The 27,997-nt window shown below is 42.1% G+C and overlaps 1 protein-coding gene and 1 pseudogene across 2 annotated transcripts in view; one reads left to right on the forward strand and one right to left on the reverse strand.

The window, feature by feature from the left end:
* Positions 1–962: 962 nt before the first annotated feature.
* The window catches only part of CWC25 (CWC25 spliceosome associated protein homolog), a 33,229-nt gene continuing 6,194 nt past the window's right edge, over positions 963–27,997 (forward strand). For both annotated transcript variants that reach the window (XM_059997318.1, XM_059997319.1), the window contains exons 1-8: positions 963–1,111; positions 3,367–3,539; positions 11,024–11,260; positions 14,269–14,338; positions 15,036–15,163; positions 15,824–15,887; positions 16,510–16,721; positions 17,096–17,194. In XM_059997318.1, the coding sequence (XP_059853301.1) occupies positions 1,094–1,111; positions 3,367–3,539; positions 11,024–11,260; positions 14,269–14,338; positions 15,036–15,163; positions 15,824–15,887; positions 16,510–16,721; positions 17,096–17,194 (1,001 nt within the window). In that variant the 5' untranslated portion in view covers positions 963–1,093. The remainder of the gene's footprint in view (positions 1,112–3,366; positions 3,540–11,023; positions 11,261–14,268; positions 14,339–15,035; positions 15,164–15,823; positions 15,888–16,509; positions 16,722–17,095; positions 17,195–27,997) is intronic.
* LOC132414616 (mitochondrial import inner membrane translocase subunit Tim17-A-like) lies at positions 8,810–9,548 on the reverse strand (annotated as a pseudogene).

Here is a 27,997-nt window from a genome sequence, read left to right on the forward strand (position 1 = left end):
TCAAGTGAAAAGTGTTTCGATAAGGAGAGAGTGCTCCTCAATACCAAAGGCTAGGGGTAGTCCAGATGAGGATGAAATGTGTTTTTTGATTTAAATACAGGGGTATTACTGAAGATCACGGGAAGAATAGTTGAGCGGAGGGTTTAGGTTAAGCAGAAGATGAAGCGGAAACATCTTGTCTCCGAAGTGCAAGCATCTTGTCTCCGAAGTGGAGACAACTTGTTTCAAGTTCGCTAAAGACGGAGAGGAGAGTGCAGCAGCTGGGGGAAAGACATGAGCTTTTTTCTTTTTTAAGGATCAACTGAGCGTATCTAAAATGATGATGACAAAGAACCAATACTTAGGGAGATAGAGGAGAGAGGGAGGAATTGAGTAATACCAGATGCGAGGGGTGGGATCCGAGCAGATGAACCGCCGTGCCTTAGATTAGGAGGGATGCTTCTTGCATCGTAAACGAAGGGGAAGGAAAGGGGAAAGCTGGCAGATTCTAAAGGTTTGGTGCAGGGAAGCTGATGGAATTTCGGTTCGATGGTTTCTATTTAACTCCGTAAAATACGCCTGGAGTAAGGGGGTTGGCTGTGAGTCGAGGTTTGAGGAGACTGCGGATTTGAAAGGCCGTTTAGAAATTCCGGGAGGCCCAGGCTGATCCACGCTGGGGCTTCGCTAGGGAGGCCCCGAGTGGAGCTCCGAGGGGGACGCCGCGGTGCGTCGCCATGGCAACCGAACCGCCGGGCTAGGCCCAGGACCAATTGTAACTCGAAACAGCCGCAGCGTTTTAACTCACTACTCCAGAAATCAGGGGAGGAGCCAACCCGAGGCGACCAAAGTGAAACCACAGATCCCGCGATATCACGGCCGCAACCTGCGAAGCTGCACGTGACGCTACCGCCACGCAGCGCGACAGCGAGTATTAAACGTCATGGTACCGCGACGCAGTCGCTCTAATACAACGCCCTCCCGGAAGTGGTCTCTGGATCGGGCAGTGAAAGTGGTAGCCAGTCGTCCCCGGGATCAGATCTCCGGAGGTCGTAGCTGAACTCTTTCTCTGCGTTTCGCCTCGATCCTTCCTGAGTCTTCCAGGCTCTCCACCATCATGGGGGGCGGAGACCTGGTAAGTGAGGGAGCCCAGGGCTGGGGCAAGACTGAGGCCGGAGACCGACTGAGGCTGGGGACGGAAATTGGTGGGGGTGGCAGTGGGTATTCTTGCAACGCAGCCGTTGGGGACAGGGAGCTGTAGCACTGGACAGGGGACGGATAACTAAGGCCATGAGGGACCGGGCGGAGACTTGGGAAGATATGTGAGGTGGGTCGCCAAGGAGGGGAGATGGTGTTTGTTGACAGGGAGCTCTTCTGGCTGGAAATTCTGGGAAGACTCGGGGGCGGTTGGAACCATGGCTAGGAAAGGAGGCAGGTATGGAGGACGTGTCACTTTGTTTTGTATATCTTGTCTTGGGATACATCTCCTTTCCTCAGCTAGGAGTTCAGTCATGTCCTGGGCTGTAGTAGGGGTGATTTGTGCCCCCGTTCTCCTCGTCCCTGAGCCATGTCCTGGGGTCACGGAAGATCTTCCTCATGTTCACTTTTCTGACTTCCACTCCTTCTTCAGTGCTGCATTCTGATCTGTAGTGGCAGAGCTTTCTTCTGAATTCATAGCACTTAATATAAGTTGTGTGGCTATTTCTCTTAAACTGTATAGTTCATTTGTAGGGGGCTAAGCCTCCGAATTGGGCAAATGTACCCATAAGAGCATGGTGCAAGATCAGAAAAATGCTAATCTCCTGAAAGTGTAGCTAATTGAATCAGCAAATAGATTCGTTTAGCCACCTGTCCAGTAGCTATATTAGAGTTTGTCAGGTGTTATCAGTTAGAATGAGTTCCAAGATACCATCAAGGTTCTTCTGACTTACTGTCTTCAAGTAGCTGCATTTAGGGATAGGAAAGCTCTAATCCAGAGTTTCTCAGCCTCAGTGCTATTGACATTTTGGGCTGGAGATAATTCTTTGTTGTGTGTGTGGTCCTGTGCATGTAGCAGCATCCCTGGCCTCTAGCCAGTAGCACCTTTCTCCTTCAGTTGTGACAACCAAAACTGTCTACAGACATTGCCAAATGTTCCCTGGGAGGCAAAATCACCCATATTGAAGGCGAGAGACGAGGACCATTAGGACAAGGTGGAGGGTTGGGGAGGAAGGGAGGAAGGACTGAACAACCTGATGAGGGGAAAGGGAGTACAAGAAGAGAGAGAGAAAAGGAAGCCCTCATTAAAAAAAAAAAAAATTATTTTGGCCACACTGAGCAGCATGTAGGATCTTAGTTCCCTGACCAGGCATTGAACCCTGCCCCCTACAGTGGGAGCACGGAGTCCTAACCACTGGACCACCAGGCAGTTCCCTCATTTAGGTTTCTTAACTGGTCTCCTGGTTTTCAATCCTGATCCTCTCCAATCCATTCTTTACATGCTAGGCTGGTCATGCCTCCCACCTGCATATGAATGTTTAGTGTTTTCTACTGTCAACAGGATAAAATCCAATCCCTTAACATGGCTTATAAGGCCCTTAATCTGTTGCTTTCTTAGTTGGCTTCATCTTGAGCCCCTTCCCATCAGCTTGCTCTCCTATCTCCAGCCATGCTGAATTATTTGTTCTTTCTCACCACTGGGCCGGCAGTTGTGTGTGCTGTTACCTCTGTGTGGAAAGCTACCCCACTCCTTCCCGCTTCCTGCATCACTGGGCTAATTTATAATTATCCTTGGATGTCACTTCCTCCAGGAAACCTTTCCTGGTTGGGAAGCTGAACCAAAGCAGTGGCTCATGGGGAGGAGGGAGAGGAGAAGCATTCCTTGAGGGTGAGGAGGAAGATCAGAACCAGGGGGAGATTCTTGGGAAGGAAGGTTGAAAGAGGTACTAGGTGGGGTTGTAAACCATGCAAGTTTAAGGCACGTTAAGTGGACTCAAGGAAAAGAAGGCTGTGTTCATAAGAATGAACGTCCAGTGCCAAAGGCACTTGAATTCTTTTGCCTTTCAGAGTCTATACTTTCCTGCTTCTCTACCCCATTCCTCCTGTATTGTCATCACCAACCCTCACTTCAGGCATGGCCAGTAGAAGTCAGACTCACACATTTAAGGATAGAAGTATTTGAAGGGAATCTCGGAGGGGCCTGTTTTATCCTGAAGCTTTATGTACTTGAACAACCTCTCTCCCGCCCCGCCATGTGTGAGATTTTTGGGTGCCAACCTTGCCATTGTTAAAGACGTCTTGCCCTTACATGCCTGCCTTGGCATGAATATAGGGGTGGGAAAGGGAGGGCCAGTTATACTCACCACCCACCCACTGCCCGCATTGTTTTCTCCCTCCTTTCATTTACCTCAGAATCTGAAGAAGAGCTGGCACCCGCAGACCCTCCGCAATGTGGAGAAAGTGTGGAAAGCTGAGCAGAAGCATGAGGCTGAGCGGAAAAAGATTGAGGAGCTTCAGCGCGAGCTGCGGGAGGAGAGGGCCCGGGAGGAGATGCAGCGCTACGCGGAGGACGTTGGAGCTGTCAAGTACGTGAGGAGCTGGAGCGATTTGGCCTGGGGGTGTCTTGGTGTGTGGGGAATTGCAGAACTGCCTGCAGGTGCATCGTCCAGTTGTTGCATAATAGCTGGTTAAGAGCGTGAGTTTGGAATCAGACTGGCCTGGGTTCTGAGGCTGGCATGGCATGGACTAGCCTAGCTGTGTAACTGGGAGCAAGTTTGGGAGCCTTGGTTACCTTGGTAGAACCGGGGGAATGAGAGTACCCAACTCCTAAGGTTTGTTGAGGATCAAATGAGATGACATGTAAAGGGCTTAGTGTAGACCAAGTTCATGGTAGATGATTGCCAAACACCTGTGGCTGAGGATGATTGCCTATACCCTGCTTCTCAGTACGTGTTGAGGCCTCAGTCCTGCTTTTGTTTATTTATGGATTGCAGGCTTATTTTAGGGAGGCAGAGAGGTCCCGTGGAAGGAGGTAGATGGTGTGTCTGTCAGTAAAAGCTGTGTGAATGTGGACAGTCTCATTCGATATTCCCTGACTTCAGTTTCCTCTTGTATAATATAGGATAGGAGTAACAGACAATAATTACTCTACCCATCTCATAAGAGGGGATGGGAATAAATGTGTTCTGAGAAAAATTAAAAGCATAAAATATGCAGTGCAGGTTTCCCGGAACCTGGGATTCTAATCTGGGGTGTGAGGATAGACAGTGGGAATGTTCTTCTTTACTGATTTCTGTAATTTAATAAGGCGAGATCAGCTCCGGGTCCAGCCGGGGCTCTTGACCGGGAAGTGGCCGCGCAGTGGGGAGGGTGCTCTCAAGCGGAGGTTCCACGGCCCAGGGAGGGCAAAAGCAAAGTCTAACTTGTTCTCAGAGGGAGGTTTCTTGAGCCAGGGAGGTGGTCTATGGTGGCACTAATGGAGTTAGCACTGGATAGAAGCTAGGTGTTGTGAGAGCGCCCCAATTTTTTTTTTTTAAAGCCGATCCAAATTTCCATCTCTATTTTCTTTACTCTTTCTTGTTTCTAAATGTTCAACGTACTTTTTCTGCAGCTAATGAAAAGTGAAGGTCTTCAAATGTCATGTTTGAGAGTACAGGTAGTATTCAGTGGAAATTGGGAGTCGTCAATATGTTTTTTTTTATCCCAAGAACATAAAACAATCTGTACATACATATTTTTTGTAAATCTTAAATGTAAGAAAATATAGTTAAAAATCACCTGCTTTAAAATCAAATGTAAAATTATTCTTTGGGAATTGTTTTTTTAAAACAGTGAAAAGCAATGAGTAGTGAATATACTAAAGCTATTTATAATCTCTGACTTATTTTAATATACTTGAAATTTTGTTTCTGGTAAGAGCTATTGCTTTCTTGTTTGACTTCCTGATTAAGTTTCAGTAAAATGTGCATATAATAACAACAAACTGTATTCTGTATGAAAAAAACAAATCCGAGAAAACCCACGTCTTCACTGCAACGATCACCAATAAATCGGCATTTTTTAATTTAAAAAAAATATGCAGTGCATTCCTAAATCAGAATTGAATAAAAACTCCAGATAGACTAAAATTGACTTATCTGTACTATCCCTTGTTCATATCCTAGTGGGCAAGTCTCCAGGGTGACATGTGACATACTTCCCCTGTTGGATATACAGGACTTTTCCTTAGTAATTTCATGACAGGAGGATTTGTGACATTCAGAGGCATGTGTGTGTGTGAGAGAGAGAGAGAGACTTAGTTTCAGTTCGTGGAAATGGCATTATGGAATTTAGGCAGGATAACAATTACATTCTTTCTTTTTGTTTGTTTATTTTATTTATTTTTTATATAGCATGTTCTTATTAGTTACCTATTTTATACATATTAGTGTATACATGTCAATCCTGATCTCCCAGTTCACCCCCCCCATTTCCCCCGCTTGGTGTCCATACATTTGTTTTCTAAATCTGTGTGTCTATTTCTGCCTTGCAAACCGGTTCAACTGTACCATGTTTCTAGATTCCATATATATGTGTTAATATACGATATTTGTTTTTCTCTTTCTGATTTACTTTTACTTCACTCTGTAGGACAGTCTGTAGATCCATCCACATCTCTACAAATGACCCATTTTCGTTCCTTTTTATGGCTGAGTAATATTCCATTGTATATATGTATACATTCTTTCAGGATTGGCAGAAGGCCATTCTGACTTAAGTATAAAATTTGAAATGTTTTAAAATAAATGGAGTCTTGGAGTTTTTAAAGTACAGCACAATATATTTAGGGCATTAATATATAAAATGAGGTAAAATAATGAAATTTTATAAGTTTTTTTTAACCATAGATACACATTAAATTATTTTACTTTATATACTTTGTATAAATTATATTCTTTATAATTTAAACTAAATAAATTTCACACATTTGAATTAATTCCTGGGCAGCTTATATGACATTTTTATATGTGAGTTTTGAGATTTTTTGAACGCTTGATTTTAAAACAAATGTCAATTTTAGACGGAATAGCCATTAGTTATAAGAGTTTACTTTCCCACTAACCATAAGTAAAAAATTATTTTGAAATTTTTATTCAGCCAAGCATTACATATTCTGTGCCTGATACGTCAGAAATTTGGGCTTTGCAGAGTCTAATTAATGAGGTCAGAGTATAGATGAGCAGCTTCAGAGCCGGGAGTCAGTGTATATCCTGTTGCTGACCCTCATGCTCTCTTGTCTGTTGGGAATGGGAGGAAGGTGATTTTATATTCTTTTGATATTTTTGCCCCCTCACATATTCTCCAATGTTATGAAACTCAAAGGTTAGCACGTAGGTCCCTTTTTTTGGTCTTTACTTGCAGATGTATTTAGACGATCTGCTTGTCCAGCTGACTGGTTTGTGTAGTTCTTTGCATAGTGTCGTGCTTTTCATTTATCCAATACAACCCTTTGCTATTTAACAATTCACTTGTATGGTTCAGATAATCTTTTCTGTGTTTATTATACAGCTCTCTTAGAACAAAGAAGAAACCTCAATATGCATGTTATCCTTGATCTCCATCCAAATCCCTCTTTGCAGTAGAATGTTGTTTAAGTATTTACTGATAATATTAGAAAATTGTGTTTTCTTTACCAGCATTTTTCAACGCTTGCACTTTAGGGTGTCCTTGGAAGATTAGATAAATGAAGATGGGAGTGATTCCCACCCAAGCAGACTCTCTAAGATTAGCAGCGGGGGTCTGGGGCGAGGGCATCTGGATACTTTAAGAGCTCCCCGGGTGATCCTCATGGGCAGCCTCAATTGAGAACCTGTTCTATATCCTTAGTGATAGCAACAGCAAAAATCTATACACCATTTGGTTTTTATATGACTTTTACCCCAAATGTTCTCTCATTTAAAAACTCAGAGAGAGGGTCTCACTTTAAAAATGATGAGAAATGGCAGTTACTAGCTCCATTTTAGACGTGAGGATATGGAAGTGCACAGAAGTAATTTGCATGTTTACCCACCTGGGTAGTGGCGGAACCAGGTCAAGTCCAGTGGCACTGGATCTCAGCGATACAACATGTTCTCTTACTGGAGGGCCTGAGCAGGACTGATATTAGTTGAGTCCTTTTAAGAGTAGCTGTAGCCCTGAAAATACTACTTTATAGAAGTGTCTGTCTTCATTTTATCTATCCTTTCTTCTGGATACGTCTTGCTCCTTTGCCTGCATATTCCTGGCCCTCCTACCTCTTCATACTGTCTCTTCTCTTTTATTCACTTGCTTAGCTTCTTTTCCCTCATCCAGTAACTGCTCCTGCTTCCCAAGGCTCACTGTTCTTCTCCCTTCACTCCTGTGGTACCAGTGTCTGCTGCATGCTGACGACTCCCACGTTTATCCCACACAAACTCTTGTACCTCTGTATATTCAGGCAGTTCTTTTTTTTTTTTTTTAATTCAGGCAGTTCTGCTTCAAGTGTCCCACAGTTACCCATCACATACTTAGCGCTCAGCAGCACTGTTCAGTAATTAGTTGACCTCTGTGCCTCATCTGGTAGCCTGTGAGCAACTCAGCTGCCTGAATCTTTGTCATCTTTCTGACCTTCTTGCTCTGCCTGGCACATAGGAAATGTGCCAAGTCATTGTTTACAAATGAATAAACAAATATTTATTTCCAGTTTCCCCATCTGCATTCGTGTCAGGCATGCATAGACATGATCCCTTGAGCCATCTTTGACAAGTCCTTTTAGGATCCCTCCCTACTCGATCACTGAGACCTGCTTTTCATTCAAAAAGTACTGCCAGTTCCAGACCCATTGCCCATGAATTGTCAAACACTGAACATATTAGGCAACTGTCTGGGATTCATTCCAGCCATCTAGGAGTTTAAAAAAACCTGGTGGGAGATACAAAACACATACATAGAGAATAAAAAGACTAGCTAGTGGGAACATCAGTGATTATCGCCAGGGTAAGAAGACATGACACAACTACAGGGTAGGTTATGGGATAGGAGGGGCAAAGAAATTATGAAGTACATATTTTATCTCAATACATTTATGTTTCTTCTGCCAGTTGATGAGTTGCCCTTGAAGTAAAACAAAGACAAAACAAAACAGACTAGCTAGTGTTTATTTAGTACTTACTTTGTGCCATGCACTCTTCTGAACACCTTAAAAATTCATTGACTTATTTAATCCCCAACAACCCTATGAGGCAGGTACTCTTTTATCCCCATTTTACAGGTGAGGACACCAGTGCTCAGATGAGTTGCTTGGCTTTAGAGCCGGGATTCAAATCCATGTTGCCTGACTCCAGAGCTTGTGCTCTTAACCATTATGTTATACTGCCTTTCAGGAAAATGAGCTTGCCAGAATATTCTAGTCACCACTGATCTTCTTGCTTAGACCTCTTTAAGCTCTTATGTAGTCTGCCTTTCACAGTCAGTTCCCTCCAACCCCCAGGAGTTTTTTATTGTTTGAATAACAGAACACACAAAACCAGGCAGAGAAGTCTCCAAGGAAATGATGGTTGTGTTTCACTGTTATTTGTCCCTTGGTTCTTCATCTTCTAAGCACTTATTACAGTTTCTTTTAAGGCTGTTAGACATGTATTTTGATTATAAATACAGTCCAACTGTGAATAAATAACTGTATTGTCTTCTTACACCCATCCCCCATGTTCCTTTAAATAGAAAAAAGTGCTCAATATCTCTTAATAGCCTATTTGGCCATGGTTGTCTCACCTGTGATTTAAAAATACATTGTATCTTGATCTTCCAAAATCCTTCTTGAATTACAGCTTATTCTGTTAAAGAAATTCTGGGAAAGAAGTCATTGATATTGTTGATAGTCTCCAAAAGGTGAGGGTGGTAACTGAGTTGAAGGCACCTGGGAGGGATCTTCAGCAAACCGAGGGCCATTGGGAAACTACACAGAGGCAGATCTTGTCAGTAAGATACCAGCTCCTCCAATTAACCCTAGGAGAATGCCACCAGTCACAGCTGACCCAACAACTGTGGCCACTGGTCCCTTTTGGCTGCCAGTGTGACTCCTGTGAAGGCTGCACTTGTGACAGAATTCCAGAGGTCTTTCTAACATGCACCATCCAGCAGAGAATCATGGAAAACAGACCTCCCCAAACTGCAAAGCCACCTCCCAACTGTGGAGGCCTGCTTTCTTTTTTTTTTTTTTTTTTTTGGCGGTATGCAGACCTCTCACTGTTGTGGCCTCTCCCGTTGCGGAGCACAGGCTCCAGACGTGCAAGCTCAGTGGCCATGGCTCACGGGCCTAGCCGCTCCGCGGCACGTGGGATCTTCCCAGACTGGGGCACGAACCCGTGTCCCCTGCATCGGCAGGCGTACTCTCAACCACTGCGCCACTAGAGAAGCCCGGAGGCCTGGTTTTAATAGCTGTCAAACTCCCACGTAGTCTCTGGTTTACTCCCACTGGAGAATGGTGAAAACCTTTAATTGCATAAAAGACACTACTACCTGTGGTACCCATCATAAAGGCCCCACCACAGTCTTCCACATAGTTCTCCGGGGCACGGCTCTCACTCTTGCTCCTCCATCTTGACCCCAGTGGTGTGAGTGAGGTTGGGTAAGCTGGGTGGAGCCTGACCCCTGTGGCCCACAATCAATTCTTTTTTTTTTTTAATAAATTTATTTATTTATAGCTGCACTGAGTCTTTGTTGGCTGCACTCAGGCTTTCTCCAGTTGCGTTGAGCAGGGGTTACTCTTTGTTGTGGTGCATGGGCCTCTCATTGTGGAGGCTTCTCCCGTTGGGAAGCACAGGCTCCAGGCACGCGGGCTTCAGCAGTTGTGGCACACGGGCTCAGTTGCTCCGCAGCATGTGGGATCTTCCTGGACCAGGGCTCAAACCCGTGTCCCCTGCATTGGCAGGCGGATTCTTAACCACTGCACCACCAGGGAAGCCCCACAATCAATTCTTAATCATAGACTATAGTGTTTCTCAAGCCAATCCTTATAATAGGAAAAGAAATCTGAAGGGTTAGACCCTCTATTATTGGTTTAAATTATTTTTATTAAAAATATATGCAAAGATATAACTAGGAAGGTATTATTTATGCTCATAGTTGTTATATAATCTTAAACAAAAATAAATATACAAAATTTAAAAGTCATAGTCAAAAACCATTGCACCTAATGTTATAGATAATATTGTTTCGATGAACCTACTTTGCTACTTGTAGTGTGAATGTGATATTGGCTGCTCCAACACATGCTCTTATGAATGAATTCAGCACACCTTTACTGTCTGTTGTGTGAAGGCTCAATTTTCTCACCACTTTTTTTCTCTTAGAACCACAGGAAAATATTTGGCATGATACTGTGACATAATTTGGCTTCCCTCTTTTGGCTTGAAAGCATAACTTGTTATTGCTGGTCTTTTCTCATTATCCCCTCGAATGTAGTATATTACCACTGGTGCCAAGGTGACAATAAGCACCAAAACACACAGTAAACACAACTGCATATGTGGTCACTGAAATCGTTTTGGTGATGAGCTGATCCAGAACATGCATGTTAGCTCTTTCAGATTATCCTCGAAATGAAAGCACAACATAAAGACTTTGTAAAGGAGACTTGAGAAACCCTGAGCAGAAGATCCATGCCACAGGCTGAGGAACTTTTTTTTCCTCAGAAATTGCTTTAGGTGTGTGGAAATGATCTCTCTCCTAAAATGTAAACTCCATGACAGCAATTACCGTTTCTTCCCAAGTGCCCCATGGAGTGTGGTGTTTAGCCCTTGCTAAGGGGCCTGTAGAATGAGTCCAGTTCTGACCAGCTGTGCCTTTTTTTTTTTTTTAAAGTTTGGCCACGCCTTGAGGCCTGCAGGATCCTTGTTCCCTGACCAGCAATGATCAAACCTGCACCCTTGGCAGTGAGAGCATGGAGTCCTAACCACTGGGCCGCCAGGGGATTCCCCCAGCTGTGCTTATCTATCCCTCATGTTCAGGTTTTGTGTGTAGGTTTGAGAAGTCTACATTTTCTTTGACTGTATTTTTTTTTTTCTTCAACTAGGAAAAAGGAAGAAAAATTGGACTGGATGTACCAGGGTCCTGGTGGGATGGTGAACCGTGATGAGTACTTGCTGGGGCGTCCCATTGACAAATACGTTTTTGAGAAGATGGAGGAGAAGGAGGCAGGCTGTTCTTCTGAGACAGGACTCCTCCCAGGCTCTATCTTTGCCCCATCAGGTGCCAATTCCCTTCTTGACATGGCCAGCAAAATCCGGGAGGATCCGCTCTTCATCATCAGGTACTGATGAGCGGCTGAGAAGGGGGTTTTTATTACAGAGATGCTTAGCAGAGATGTTATCTCACCTCTCGCTTTGCAGTTGGTTTCCTGTTGGCTTTTGTCTGCCATGTAAAAGGATTTGTCTCCATTTGGGCTTCTGATGTTGAAAAGGAGGCTCTATTAAGGGTGCCTGAACTAGGCTGTTTGGGAAGAGATTGGTAAATGTACCAGGCCAGACCAAATTTATTCACTTACCTTTGGCGCTTAAACAAAAATAAGAGGTAGAAGCAAGGTGAGAAAGACTGGCAGCTTCTTAGAAATTGGGGGATATGTGTAGAGTTGGCTGGGGGGTTGAATAGGCCTTTTCCCCTCCCCTCTACCCCTCCCTTTTGTTTGCTTTTTGCAGCAGAACCCTTTGAAAAGAAACTTTAGAATTTTATTTAACCCTGATATGTAACAGATCAAGTAGAGTTGCATTTTGGGTGTTAAATGAAATCATGTGGTGCGTTTTTTTTGTTTTTGTTTTTAATTTTCATTATTTTATTTCAAGTGTGTAAGGTTGAACATTAAAAAATGTTTATTTCTTATTTACATTTCTTTTGAAAATTCTTTTAAAGTTATCTATATATTACAGATATATATTTATATGTAAATATTTTCTCCCATTTTGTTAGCGTCTTAATTAATTAATTGTAGTAAAATATACATAACATAAAATTTACCATCTTAACTTTTTTTTTCTTTTTTTTTCAAGTTCCTTAAACTCACCAGCGTACAAATGTGAGCAGGCACTCTTCCCACACTCACATTGTATCATGAGTACATGTTTGGGTTTTTTTTAATAAATTTATTTATTTTTGGCTGCATTGGGTCTTCACTGCTGCACATGGGCTTTCTCTAGTTGTGGCGAGCGGGGGCTACTCTTCATTGCGGTGTGCGTGCTTTTCATTGCGGTGGCTTCTTTTGTTTCGAAGCACAGGCCCTAGAGCGCATGGGCTTCAGTAGTTGTGCCGCGTGGGCTCAGTAGTTGTGGCTCGTGGGGTCTAGAGCACAGGCTCAGTAGTTGTGGTGCACAGGCTTAGTTGCTCCGTGGCATGTGGCATCTTCCTGGACCAGGGCTCGAACCCATGTCACCTGCATTGGCAGGCAGATTCTTAACCACTGCGCCGCCACGGAAGTCCCATTTTAACTATTTTTAAGTGTACATTTCAGTGGCAGTAAGTATATTCACAGCATTGTGCAACCATCACCACTACCTATCCTTCTCCAGAACTTTTTCATCTTCACAACTGAAACCTTATACTCATTAAACAGTAAGTCCCCATTCTCTCCTCTTCCCAGCTCCTGGCAGCCACTTCTACTTTCTGTCCCTATGAATGTAACTACTGTAGTTACCCATATAAGTGGAATCATATGGTATTTGTCCTTTTGTGACTGACCTATTTCACTCAGCATAATGTCATCAAGGTTCATTTGTGTTACAGCATGTGTCAGAATTTCCTTCTTTTTAAAAACTGTGGTAAAATACACATGACATAAAATTTACCATTTTAACCATTTTAAGTATATATATAATTCAGTAGTAAGGGTATCCAAATTGTTGTGCAACCAACCTCCAGAAGTTTTTCATCTTGCATAACTGAAAATCTGTATCCATTAAGCAACAACTCTTCATTTCCTTTTCCCCCCAGCCCCTGGGAACAACTATTGTACTTTACATTTCTATGAGTCGGACTATTCTGAAACTCATAAAAGTTGAAATCTTTCAATATTTGTTTTTTTGTGACTGGCTTATTTTACTTAGCATAATGTCCTCAAGGTTCATGCATGTTGTAGCATGTATCAAAATTTCCTTCCTTTTTAAGGCTGAATAATATTCCATTGCATGTGTATACCACATTTTTTAATCCATTCATCTGTCGTGCACATTTGGGTTATTTCCACCTTTTGGTTATTGTGAATAATGCTACTATGAACATTGGTGTACAAATATTGTGCTTATTATTTTATAAACTCCTTTTTATCACCTAGTCATATATATGGGACATTTTTCTGTGTTGCTGACTATACTTCTGTCACATCATTTTTAGTATCTATATTGTATGGATATACCATAATTTATTTATTTATTTTAAAACATTTTTTTTGACACCTTCCCTTTCTTTTTTTTTGTTTTGTTTTTTAAATTATTTATTTATTTATTTTTGGTTGCATCAGGTCTTAGTTGCGACACGCAGGATCTTTCATTGTGGTGCGTGGGCTCTCTAGCTGTGGTGTGTGTGGGCTTAGTTGCCCCAGCATGTGGGATCTTAGTTCCCTGACCAGTGATTGAACCTGCATCCCCTGCATTGGAAGGCGGATTCTTAACCACTGGCCCACCAGGGAAGTCTCTACCATAATTTATTAATATTCTCCTGTTGGATCCCTAACTTGTTTCCAAGTTTTCATTGTTATAACATGAACACCTTTTTAGTGACCTTCCTTGATTATATCCTTTCAGTAACAAATTCTTGAGGAAGCATTTGTAAGACTAAAGAGTTTGTGAGTATGTACAGGCTGTGATAAATGTTGCCGAATTGTCCTCCGGGAAGGTTGACCAGTTTACCCTCCTATGAACCCTATGTGAGAGTAAGACTTCTTGAAAGAGGTATCCATTCTGTTTATTTCCCAGGGGTTATCATGCTAAACAGTGGAGGTAGTATTGAAATGTTGCATACGTTTGATACACAAGATGACATACATTTACTTGACCAGTTGGGAAGCCCTGAGCATGAAGCTTAATAAGCAACAGACCAAACTCACTTTCTTGCACAACAGGGAACCAGTGTGAACTTTCCCCACAATAGTCAATCCCTTATGCAGATTTGGGAAAGATTTCTGGCTTCCACACAATCATGCAGATTGCACCATGGGGCCTGTCTGCCTGCACTGAGAAAAAAGATTGCTGTATAGAATTATGGAGAGTAGAATGAATGGTTTAATCCCCTTTTGCGAAAGAAAGAATCATGATTTTTATAACTTCTCTTTAGGAAGAAAGAAGAAGAGAAAAAAAGAGAGGTATTGAATAATCCTGTGAAAATGAAGAAAATCAAAGAATTGGTAAGTAGTACATCAAATAAGCATCAAGAGCTGCTTAACATGAAAACTCCTCTCCATTTACTCTTACGAGAGGGAAAGCAGCATGGCTTTAAACATTTTTGTCTTTTAGAGACCTTCTCCTGGTGATTTTGTGCAATCTTAACATATAAAGCTTAATTATGCTTGATTTTTCTCTTTTATGTCTTTTGGTTGGAAAAACAGCATGTTATCATTCTTCCAGAAAAAGAGGGGTATTGGGATATGCCTGTAGAAAGCATGATCATGCAGTGTGTTCAGGAGATCAGGTGGTATCAAGCCTTTAGGGCCCATTCATCACTCATGTGACATATTATGTGATTGTTCCTTGGATTAGTTGGTAAGGAAAATTTAAAGATTGATCTTGTGGTCCCTGATTACTGTCAGCAGAGTTGCAGTCTTTTGACAAATGGGAATTCCTAAGCAGTGGTTCTGGGGACTGTTTGAAAACACAGATTCCCAGCCCCACCCACCAGAGAGTCTGTTCAGTAGTCTAGGGGTGTTTGTGCACAACCAGGGTCCAGACCCTCCACTCTTGTCGACAGGGGACGTCTGATCATGTCCTGGACCCCTGTAGACCCTGAGGCCTGGAGGCAGGTAGTTTACACATGACCCTGTCCCCTCAGAGGGACTGACAGGGGTCCCAGTAATCTTGCGCGGTTATGTTCTGGGCATTTTCTAGTTGCAAATGAGTCTGGAAAAAAAGGAGAAGAAGAAAAAGAAGGAGAAGAAAAAGAAGCACAAGAAACATAAGCACAGAAGCTCAGGCAGCGATCGTTGCAGCAGCGAGGATGAGCACGGCCGGGAGAGGTGAGTGTGTGGAACGGCGTCCTGCACCTGGATTCACTCACTCATTCATTCCACAGATACGAACTGAATACTTGCTCCAGGCCAGGAGCCACCAGGTTTGGGGGTTCAGTGGAGAACACTTGCACACCGGCCCTCTGCCCCCAGAGCTGGCCAGCTAGCACTTGAGTTCCCGGAGGAGTTGGCGAAACCCCCAGGGGAGCTGGCTGTAGCTGTGTCAGTCTTAGGTCAGACGTCCTGGATATGACTTTCATCTCAGCTCTTGATTCCTGCAAGACTTACGTGGGTTTTATGGAGGCTTTTTTTTTTTTTTTTTCCCAAATGCATTAATGGGCCCATCTGGACCTGTTCTGTGTGTCTCCGTTGCGGGAGCCGCCAATGCTGTCTCTGCTGACTCACTCGTAGTCCCTAGAATAGCAGCACGAGGTGAGAGGAGAATGTGCTCGGGCGCTGGGGCTGAAAAGCAAGGCCCACGGTTTTTCTCAGTAAAAACATGACTGTGCTGATGCATCTTCCCGCAAAGCTAGAGAAACACACTCCCATGTGAGAGCCGGGAGGTGGGAGAGGTCACGTTTGAAACAGGAAGCACGTCTCAGCACAAGAGCTGTAAACTGGACCTTTAGGCATTTTCTTTTTCAATGAATATGTGTTTTAATCTCTTAGATCTCAAAAGAAGATGGCAAATTCTTCCCCTGTTTTGTCCAAAGTCCCTGGATATGGCTTACAGGTAAGGATATGGGCTTCTCAAAGGGAGTGACTGTGGGACTGGAACGTGCCAACCTGGGTACCTTTTTGGACACAGAGCATGTTTAGCCGCCAATCAGACGTGCGGAAAGAAGGGAGTTTGGGCAGCACAGACTGGAGAACAGGCCCATTCCTTATCCCTGAGCCTCTGACTATGGCTGAGGGCCCTCTGAGCAGAGAGGCTAAACTACCAGTGGGCATTTAGGCATTCCGTCCATCCCTCTGCATATAACTTACATGAAATGCGTACATGTTAAGGGTTGATGACTTTCTGATTAATGTACATCCCTCTGGATTCCTTTTTTCCCCTGAGTATGTTTAACCTGAGGTCCTGTCCTCCGTATTCTGCCTCCTGCTCCTCCTTCGGCTGTAGCAAAGAGCCAAGCCAATTTAGGTGGTTGGGTGATACATCCTTTTAGGGCGTTCTGAGGATAACTTTCCTCAGTTTATACAGCTCTCAGTGATAACTGTGTGATGGGATCGGTATACCCAGTTGGCTCCTTACAGAACCTCAGTGCTTACTCATTTTCTTGTTTCACTGCATCTTCTCCTGAGCTGCTAGATTTTCCTATGAATAACTTTTCTTCCTTTCCTTGATGATATAGGTCAGGAACTCTGACCATAGCCAGGGACTGCAGGGTCCTCTGACAGCTGAGCAAAAGCGAGTGCGTGGGTTGAAGAATTACTCCAGGTCCAGAAGCTCCTCTCCCTCACCTCCCAGACATGGCAGCAAGAAGAGCACCAGAGAAGCAGGGTCTCGGGACAGGAGGTCTCGATCCCCGGGCAGAAGGTCACGGTCCCCAAGGCCAAGCAAACCGTGAGTATGGGAATTCAGCGGGAAATAACCTGTGTATGTGGGGGCCTGGTTACAGCTGGTATTTGCTTTTAGCGATGTCTGTTCATCAACTCTTCCAAAGTCTTTGCTTTGTTATTATCTTTACTTTTTTTTTTAATGTAAAGCTCAGACCCCTAGAACTACATATTTATATATGTGGAATCTCTAGAGTGAGATTAATATCAAATCTTATGTATCCTAATGCCTTTGTTTTTCTTCCACTTCTTCCCTCTATTTTCTTCAATTTGGATTATAGTTCTAAAACTGTTAGCTTTTCTTCCATCATTTGAGGGACATGATACAAGCCACTGTATTGAAAAAGCTCTTCTCCTCTCTACCCTCTGTGTCTGTTACAGGCACAACTCTAAGGTAAATAGGAGAGACAGAGGCCGAAGTAAGAGCCTATCACCTAAAAAAGACATCTACCAAAGGCGGCATGGTCATGGGTACACCAGGTGAGTCAAGAGCCCAGTAGGTTAACTTCAGACTTTCAGGCCTGAGTCTTGGAATGGCTCAGACCAGGGCAAGTGGATAATCTATATCACCTTTTTTGCCCACCCCTCTTTTATTCATCTTGGTCAACTTTTAACCATCTGCCCTGCCCCCAACCCCATGCGAGTCACATTGAAAGGACAAAGTAAATAGTTTTGAACTATTGAACTAATGACCAATTCACTAAGTGATTGTCTCTCAACACCTGTAAACATGTTATTCTCACAGAGATTTCTACAGGAAGCTTTTCTTAAGAGTGTGCTCCTTTCTTGAGGCATCAGCTGAAAGGGAAGCAGGAAGGTGGTCTCCTTGAGGGCAGACACCCTAAGATAAACTCTGTGTTTGAGTTGGGTGTGGTGTGGGTCGGACAGAACATGGGTGTGCAGTCATGGGACCTGAGGGGAGTTGGCTGTGCCCATGAAAGGCTGTCCCTAGGGGTCTCGATTGCTCTTAGAAGTTTAGATGAGGGAATTCCCTCGCAGTCCAGTGGTTACGACTCGGCGCTTTCACTGCCGTGGGCTCCAGTTCAATCCCTGGTCAAGGAACGAAGATCTCATAAAAAAAAAAAGTTTAGTTGACTTGGGCAACTTTTGTGTACTTCCTTTAACTGCCTCCCCCAGTTGGCTGCACATTAGAATCACCTGGAAAGCTTAAAGAAAAACCAAAATCCTAATCAATCCCTTGTTGAACCCCAGCCCTATTACATCACAATCTCTGGGGATGGGCTCAGACATCAGTATTTTTAAAGCATCCCAGTAGTTCCAGTGCACAACCAGCACTGAGAACCACTGAGAGTTCCTAACAACCTCTTTTATTCAGTATGCTGTTAGAAGAGAGGCAAACCCTAAAGTCCCTTTTAACTTTTAATTGCCTGATTCCCTAAGTTTAAGGTTTCATTTTCACTGGCAACTTTCCAAAATACCCATGTACATATTTCCCTGCCTTCCCAGAGAGGGAGGGTATATTATGCATAATTTAATCTTTTATTGGTGACACTGGGTCAGTTCTTCTGCTGTAATTCATGCTGTTCTTAGGGATGGATGCTCATGAGTGTTTTTTTTTTTTTTTGATGTATTTTAAGGCTCTTGGTCAGCGCAAGGTCTGCTTTTTCAGATCCCGCTTTGTTTTTCTGTCTCTTTTGCCATCTGCCATCACTTAAATTTGTCTCACTTTGTCAGCCTTTCTTATCGCCCTTAGAATCTTTGTTGAATTTTGTGGTTTAAAATGAGTTAGAATAAACAACAAGGTCCTACTGTATAGGACCAATAGACCAATACTTCAATAAAGTTTTTTTTTTAAATAAATCTATTTATTATTTTTGGCTACGTTGAGCCTTCGATGCTGTGTGCAGGCTTTCTCTAGTTGCAGCTAGTAGGGGCTACTCTTCATTGCGGTGTGCGGACTTCTCATTGCGGTGGCTTCTCTTGTTGCGGAGCACGGGCTTTAGGCATGTGCTAAAGTAGTTGTGGCACTTGGGCTCAGTAGTTGTGCTAAAGTAGTTGTGGCACTTGGGCTCAGTAGTTGTGGCACTTGGGCTCAGTAGTTGCGGCTCACGGGCTCCAGAGCTCAGGCTCAGTAGTTGTGGCACATGGGCTTAGTTGCTCCGCGGCATGTGGGATCTTCCCGGACCAAGGCTTGAACCTGTGTCCCCTACATTGGCAGGCAGATTCCTAACCACCGTGCCACCAGGGAAGTCCCAGTAAAATTTTTAAAAATAAATAAATAAATAAAGTGAGTTAGAGCCCTCAAGACTTTGTCTTCCAGGAATGGAAACACAGAAACTTGAAAGCGTGGATTCTATGATATCTCTTTGTTTTGGTTTGGTGTTCCAGGGAGTTGAACACCAAAGATGTAACCAAGATGGTGCTGAATTAAGACAAAAGAAAAGTTATGGCTGTGAAACCTTTCTTAGCACTAGTTCCACTGTTTCTCAGATTGAGAGTCACTGGATATTTCCTCAAGGGCCTGAGAGTTCTGTAAGGATTTAAAATTTTTTGAGTTATCTTTTGTATGTATGTTTTGTTTTAATTAGTGATCTAAAACAACTTTTTGTTAGCTGAAGGATGAAGCTTTTCTTTAGCAGTGAGGCTCTCAATTTAAAGCGATTTTTACAGACTAAGACTTTTTTTTTTTCTCTTAAGTTTTTCTTTGGGGGACTGAGGGATTCCACATTATTTTTCCATTGCTTTCAGTGCTTCCTAAATTTCTTACAGTCAACACAGCACTTTTAAAAAAAAATTATTCAAGTATAGTTGATTTGCAATGTTGTATTAATTTCTGCTGTACAGCAAAGTGATTCAGTTACACACACACACACACACACACACACACACACACGCACACGCACATTCTTCTTCATATTCTTTTCCATTATGGTTTATCACAGGATATTGAATACAGTTCCCTGTGTTATACAGTAGGACCTTGTTTATGCATTCTGTATGTGATAGATATCACGATATCACAACACTTTTTTAAAAAATTTATTTAATTAATTTATTTTTGACTGCGTTGAGTCTTCCATGCTGTGCGTGGGCTTTCTCCAGTTGCAGCGAGAGGGGGCCACTCTTCATTGTGGTGTGCAGGCTTCTCATTATGGTGACCTATCTTGTTGCAGAGCATGGGCTCTAGGTGTGCGGGCTTCAGTAGTTGTGGCATGCAGGCTCAGTAGTTGTGGCTCGCAGGCTCCAGAGCACAGGCTCACTAGTTGTGGTACACGAGCTTAGCTGCTCTGTGGCATGCGGAATCTTCCTGGACCAGGACTCAAACCCACATCCCCTGCATTGGCAGGCAGATTCTCAGCCACTGTGCCACCAGGGAAGCCCCACAACACTTATAATTTTAAAAAATGTGTATGCTCAAAACAAACTAACAAAGATCACTACTATAAGGTCACACCCCAGAAGTGGCTAAAATTCCTTCTGTTGGGCTTGTAAATTGCCCAGAACAAAGGTGGCAATAGGAAATAGAAAATGGAGTTACTATTCTTGCATTAATTACTATTATTAAAGCACAGTTTCTTTAATTGTTTCGATCAAATAATAGACACCTTTTTTTTTTTTTTTTTTTTGCGGTACGCGGACCTCTCCCGTTGTGGAGCACAGGCTCCGGACACACAGGCCCAGCGGCCATAGCTCACAGGCCCAGCCGCTCCGCGGCATGTGGGATCTTCCCGGACCGGGGCACGAACCCATGTTCCCTGCATTGGCAGGCGGACTCTCAACCACTGCGCCACGAGGGAAGCCCCAATAGACACCTTTTTTTAAAGTGTAGTTTATTTATAATATTATATCAGTTTCAGGTGTACAACATAGTGATTCAATATTTTTATAGATTATACTCCATTTAAAGTTATTATAAAATATTTGCTATATTCCCTGTGCAGTATAATATATCCTTGTATCATATTTATTTTATACATAGTAGTTTGTACCTCTTAGTCCCCTACTCTTATCTTGTTCCTCCTCCATCCCCCTCCCCACTGTTTACCACTAGTTTGTTCTCTACATCTGTGTGTCTGTTTTCTATTTTGTTATAGTCATTCATTTGTATCATTTTTTAGATTCCACATATAAGTAATAACATACAGTCTTTCTCTGTCTGAGTTATTTTACTAAGGATAATGTCCTCCAAGTCCATCCATGTTGTTGCAAATGGCAAAATTTTCATTCTTCTTTATGGCTGAGTAATATTCCATTATATACCACATCTTCTTTATCCAGTCTTCTGTTGATGGACACTTAGGTTGCTTCATATCTTGGCTATTATAAATAATGCTGCTATGAACATTGGGGTACATGTATCTCTTCAAATTAGTGTTTTTATTTTCTCTGAATATATACTCAAGAATGGAATTGCTGGGAATTCCCTGGCAGTCCAGTGGTTAGGACTCTGTGCTTCCACTGCAGCGGGCACAGGTTCGATCCCTGGTCAGGGAACAAAGATCTTGCATGGCGTGGCAGAAAAAAAGAGTGGAATTGCTGGTTCATATGGTAGTTCTATGTTTACTTTTTTGAAGAACCTCCATACTGCTTTCCATAGTGGCTGCACTAATCTACATTCCCACCAGCAGGGTAAGTAGGGTTCCCTTTTCTCCACGTCCTCACTGACCTTTGTTATTTGTGGTCTTTTTGACACCAGCCATTCTTCAGGTGTGAGGTGATATCACATTGTGGTTTTGGTTTCATTTCCCTGATGATTAGCAATGTTGAGCATCTTTTCATGTACATGTTGACTATAAGAAGACTAGCCAACATGCACAAGAAGATATAGAAGACTATATCTTCTTTGGAAAAATGTCTATTCAGGTCTCCTGCTCATTTTTTAATTGGGTTGTTTGTTCTGATATTGAGTTGTTTGAGCTGCTTATGTAATTTGGATATTAACTCTTTGTCAGTCATATCATTTGCAAATATATTTTTCCCATTCAGTAGGTTTTTTAAAAAATCAGTTGTATTTCTTTTTTTTTTAAAGTTAATTAATTTATTTATTTTTGGCTGCATTGGGTCTCCATAGCTGCGCACGGGCTTTCTCTAGTTGCAGCGAGCAGGGGCTACTCTCCATTGCGGTGTGCGGGCTTCTCACTGCAGTGGCTTCTCTTGCTGCAGAGCATGGGCTCTAGGCGTGTGGGCTCAGTACTTGTGGCATGCGGGCTCAGTAGTTGTGGCTTATGGGCTCTAGAGCAGAGGCTCAGTAGTTGTGGCACACGGGCTTAGATGCTGTGCGGCATGTGGGATCTTCCTGGACCAGGGTTCAAACCCATGTCCCCTGCATTGGCAGGTGGATTCTTAACCATTGCGCTACCAGGGAAGTCTCATTTTTTTTGTTTTGTTGATAGTTTCCTTTGCTGTGCAAAAGCTTTCAAGTTTAATCAGGTCCCATTTGTTTATTTTGGCTTTTGTTTCCTTTGTCTGAGGAGACAGATCTAAAAAAATAATTGCTGTGACTTATGTCAAAGAATGTTCTGCCTATGTTTCTTTTTTTATATATTATTTAAAAAAATATCTTTATTGGATTATAATTGCTTTACAATGTTGTGTTAGTTTCTGTTGTACAACAAAGTGAATCAGCTATAAGTGTACACATATTCCCATATCCCCTCCCTCTTGAGGCTTCCTCCCATCCTCCCTATCCCACCCCTCTAGGTCACCACAAAGCATCGAACTGATCTCCCTGTGCTGTGGAGCAGCTTCCCACTAGCCATCCATTTTACATTTGGTAGTGTATGTATGTCAGTGCTACTCTCTCACTTTGTCCCAGTTTCCCCTTCCCGCTCTGTGTCCTCAAGTCTGTTCTCTACATCTGCGTCTTTACTCCTGCCCTGCCACTAGGTTCATCAGTACCGGTTTTTTAGATTCCATATATGTGCGTTAGCATACAGTATTTGTTTTTCCCTTTCTGACTTACTTCACTTTGTATGGTAGACTCTGGGTCCATCCACCTCATTACAAATAACTCAATTTCATTCCTTTTTATGGCTGAGTAATATTCCATTGTATATATGTGCCACACCTTCTTTATCCATTCATCTGTCGATGGATGTTTAGGTTGCTTCCATGTCTTGGCAATTGTAAATAGTGCTGCAATGAACATTGTGGTACATGTATCTTTTTGAATTATGGTTTTCTCAGGGTATTTGCCCAGGAGTGGGATTGCTGGGTCATATGGTAGTTCTATTTTTAGTTTTTTAAAAAACCTCCATACTGTTCTCCACAGTGGCTGTATTAATTTACATTCCCACCAACAGTGCAGGAGGGTTCCCTTTTCTCCACCCCCTCTTCAGCATTTATTGTTTGTAGATTTTTTGTTGATGGCCATTCTGACTGGTGTGAGGTGACCCGTGTCCCCTGCATTGGCCGGCAGACTCTCAACCACTGCGCCACCAGGGAAGCCCTCTCATTGTGGATTTGATTGCATTTCTCTAATGACTAGTGATGCTGAGCATCTTTTCATGTGTTTGTTGGCAATCTGTATATCTTCTTTGGAGAAATGTCTATTTAGGTCTTCTGCCCATTTTTGGATTGGGTTGGGGTTTTTTGTTTGTTTTTGGTTTTTTTGTGTGTGTGTGTGTGGTACGCGGGCCTCTCACTGTTGTGGCCTCTCCCCTTGCGGAGCACAGGCTCCGGACGCGCAGGCTTAGCGGCCATGGCTCACGGGCCCAGCTGCTTCGCGGCATGTGGGATCCTCCTGGACCAGGGCACGAACCCATGTCCCCTGCATCGGCAGGCGGACTCTCAACCACTGTGCCACCGGGGAAGCCCCTGGGTTGTTTTTTTGATATTGAGCTGCATGAGCTGCTTGTAAATTCTGGAGATTAATCCTTTGTCAGTTGCTTCATTTGCAAATATTTTCTCCCGTTCTGAGGGCTGTCTTTCTGTCTTGTTTATGGTTTCCTTTGCTGTGCAAAAGCTGTTAAGTTTTGTTAGGTCCCACTTGTTTATTTTTGATTTTATTTCCCTTAGTGTAGGAGGTGGGTCAGAGAAGATCTTGCTGTGATTTATGTCAAAGAGAGTTTTGCCTATGTTTTCCTCTAAGAGTTTTATAATGTCTGGCCTTACATTTAGGTCTTTAATCCATTTTGAGTTTGTTTTTGTGTATGGTTTTAGGAATTGTTCTAATTTCATTCTTTTACATGTAGCTGTCCAGTTTTCCCAGGTGCACTTATTGAAGAAGCTGTCTTTTCTCCATTGTATATTCTTGCCTCCTTTGTCAAAGATAAGGTGACCATTTGTGTGTGGGTTTATCTCTGGGCTTTGTATCCTGTTCCATTGATCTATATTTCTGTTTTTGTGCCAGTACCATACTGTCTTGATTACTGTAGCTTTGTAGTATAGTCTGAAGTCAGGGAGCCTGATTCCTTCAGTGCCGTTTCTCTTTCTCAAGATTGCTTTGGCTATTAGGGTCTTTTGTGTTTCCATACAAATAGTAAAATTTTTTGTTCTAGTTCTGTGAAAAATGCCATTGGTAATGTGATAGGGATTGCACTGAATCTGTAGATTGCTTTGGGTAGTACAGTTATTTTCACATTGTTGATTCTTCCAATCCAAGAACATGGTATATCTTTCCATCTGTTTGTATCATCTTTGATTTCTTTCATCAGTGTCTTATAGTTTTCTGCATATAGGTCTTTTGCCTCCTTAGGTAGGTTTATTTGTAGGTATTTTATTCTTTTTGTTGCAGTGGTAAATGAGAGTGTTTCCTTGATTTCTCTTTCTGATTTTTTTGTTGCTAGTGTTTAGGAATGCAAGAGATTGCTGTGCATTAATTTTGTATCCTGCTACTTTACCAGATTCATTGATTAGCTCTAGTAGTTTTCTGGTGGCATCTTTAGGATTTTCTGTCTATAGTATCATGTCATCTGCAAACAGTGACATTTTTACTTCTTTTTCAATTTGGATTCCTTTTATTTCTTTTTCTTCTCTGACTGTTGTGGCTAAAACTTCCAAAACTATTTTGAATTATAGTGGTGTGAGTGGGCACCCTTGTCTTGCTCCTGATCTTAGAGGAAATGCTTTCAGTTTTTCACCATTGAGAATGATGTTGGCTGTGGGTTTGTCACATATGGCTTTTATTATGTTGAGGTAGGTTCCCTCTATGCCCACTTTCTGGAGAGTTTTTATCATAAATGGGTGTTGAATTTTGTCAAAAGCTTTCTCTGCGTCTACTGAGATGATCCTATGGTTTTTATCCTTCAGTTTGTTAATATGGTATGTCACATTGATTGATTTGCGTATATTGAAGAATCCTTGCATTCCTGAGATAAACCCCACTTGATCATGGGGTGCGATCCTTTTAATATGCTATTGGATTCTGTTTGCTAATATTTTGTTGAGGATTTTTGCATCTATGTTCATCAGTGATATTGGCCTGTAATTTTCTTTTTTTGTGACATCTTTGGGTTTGGTATCAGGGTGATGGTGGCCTCATAGACTGTGTTTTGGAGTATTCCTCCCTCTGCTACATTCTGGAAGAGTTTGAGAAGGATAGGTGTTAGCTTTTCTGTAAATGTTTGATAGAATTCGCCTGTGAAGCCATCGGGTCCTGGGCTTTTGTTTGTTGGAAGGTTTTGTGGTTTTTTTAAATAAATTTATTTATGTATTTGTTTTTTATTTGTGGCTGTGTTGGGTCTTCGTTGCTGTGCGTGGGCTTTCTCTAGCTGCAGCGAGTGGGGGCTACTCTTCGTTGCGGTGCATGGGCTTCTTATTGTGGCTTCTCTTGTTGCGGAGCACAAGCTCTAGGCATGTGGCCTTCAGTAGTTGTGGCTCGCGGGCTCTAGAGTGCAGGCTCAGTAGTTGTGGCGCACAGGCTTAGTTGCTCCACAGCATGTGGGATCTTCCAAGACCAGGGATCGAACCCATGTCCCCTGCATTGGCGGGCAGATTCTTATCCACTGCGCCACCAGGGAAGCCCCTGTTGGAAGGTTTTTAATCACAGTCTCAATTTCAGTGCTTGTGATTGGTCTGTTCATGTTTTCTGTTTCTTCCTGGTTCAGTCTTGGAAGGTTGTACTTTTCTAAGAATTTGTCCATTTCTTCCAGGATGTCCATTTTATTGGCATATAATTGCTTGTAGTAGTCTCATGATCCTTTGTATTTCTGCCGTGTCATTTGTTATTTTTCATTTCTAATTCTGTTGATTTGAGTCTTCTCCCTATTTTTCCTGATGAGTCTGGCTAATGGTTTATCAATTTTGTTTATCTTCTCAAAGAACCAGCTTTTAGTTTTATTGATCTTTGCTATTGTTTCCCTCATTTCATTTTCATTTATTTCTTATCTGATCTTTATGATTTTTTTCCTTCTGCTAACTTTGGAGATTTTTTGTTCTTCTTTCTCTAATTGCTTTAGGTGTAAGCTTAGGTTGTTTATTTGAGATGTTTCTTGTTTCTTGAGGTAGGATTGTATTGCGATAAACTTCCCTCTTAGAACTGCTTTTGCTGCAGCCCATAGGTTTTGGGTTGTTTTGTTTTCATTGTCATTTGTTTGTAGGTGTTTTTTGATTTCCTCCTTGATTTCTTCAGTGATCTCTTGGTTGCTTAGTAGCATATTGTTTAATCTCCATGTGTTTGTATTTTTTACAGGTTTTTTTCCTGTAATTGATATCTAGTCTCATAGCATTGTGGTCGGAAAAGATGCTTGATACGATTTCAGTTTTCTTAAATTTACCGAGGCTTGATTTGTGACCCAAGATGTGATCTGTCCTGGAGAATGTTATGTGTGCCCTTGAGAAGAAAGTGTATTCTGTTGTTTTTGGATGGAATGTCCTATAAATATCAATTAAGTCCATCTGGTCTATTGTGTTATTTAAAACTTGTGTTTCCTTCTTTATTTTCTGTTTGGATTATCTGTCTTTTGGTGTAAGTGGGGTGTTAAAGTCACCAACTATTATTGTGTTGCTGTTGAGTTCCCCTTTTATGGCTGTTAGCATTTGCCTTATTTATTGATGTGCTCCTATGTTGGGTTCATAGATATTTACAATTGTTATATCTTCTTTTTGGAGTGATCCCTTGATGATTATATAGTGTCCTTCCTTGTCTCTTGTAATAGTCTTTATTTTAAAGTCTATTTTGTCTTATATGAGTATTGCTACTCCAGCTTTCTTTTGATTTCCATTTGCATGCAATATCATTCTCCATCCCCTCACTTTCGGTCTGTATGTGTCCCTAGGTCTGAAGTGGGTCTCTTGTAGACAGCATATATATGGGTCTTGTTTTTGTATCCATTCAGCCTGTCTATGTCTTTTGGTTAGAGCATTTAATCCATTTACATTTAAGCCAGTTATCGATATGTATGTTCCTATTACCATTTTCTTAACTGTTTGGGTTTGTTATTGTAGGTCTTTTCCTTCTCTTGTGTTTCCTGCCTAGAGAAGTTCCTTTAGCATTTGTTGTAAAGCTGGTTTGGTGGTGCTGAATTCTCTCAACTCTTGCTTCTCTGTAAAGCTTTTAATTTCTCGATCAAATCTGAATGAGATCCTTGCTGGGTAGAGTAATCTTGGTTGTGGGTTTTGCCCTTTCATCACTTTAAATATATCTTGCCACTCCCTTCTGGCCTGTAGAGTTTCTGCTGAAAGAGCAGCTGTTAACCTTATGGGGATTCCCTTGTATGTTATTTGTTGCTTTTCCCTTGCTGCTTTTAATATTTTTTCTTTGTGTTTTTAGTTTTTGTTAGTTTGATTAATATGTGTCTTGGCGTGTTTCTCCTTGGCTTTAATCTTTGTGGGACTCTGTGCTTCCTGGACTTGATTGACTATTTCCTTTCCCATGTTGGGGAAGTTTTTAACCATAATCTCTTAAAATATTTTCTCAGACCCTTTCTTTTTTTCTTCTTTTTCTGGGATGCCTATAATTCGAATGTTGGTGCACTTAATGTTGTCCCAGAGGTCTCTGAGACTGGCCTCCATTCTTTTCATTATTTCTTTATTCTGCTGTGCAGCAGTTATTTCCACCATTCTATCTTCCAGCTCACATATCCGTTCTTCTGCCTCAGTTATTTTGCTATGGATTCCTTCTGCAGTATTTTTAATTTCAGTTATTGTGTTGTTCATGACTGTTTGTTTGCTCTTTAGTTCTTCTAGGTCCTTGTTAAAGGTTTCTTACATTTTCTCTATTCTATTTCCAAGATTTTGGATCATCTTTACTATCATTACTCTGAATTCTTTTTCAGGTAGCTTGCCTATTTCCCCCTCATTTATTTGGTCTTGTGGGTTTTTATCTTGCTTCTTTGTCTGTACGATATTTCTCTGTCTTCTCATTTTGTCCAATTTACAGTA

The sequence above is a fragment of the Delphinus delphis genome, chromosome 19, assembly GCF_949987515.2.
Source record: "Delphinus delphis chromosome 19, mDelDel1.2, whole genome shotgun sequence".
In the NCBI taxonomy this organism is placed as follows: domain Eukaryota; kingdom Metazoa; phylum Chordata; class Mammalia; order Artiodactyla; family Delphinidae; genus Delphinus; species Delphinus delphis.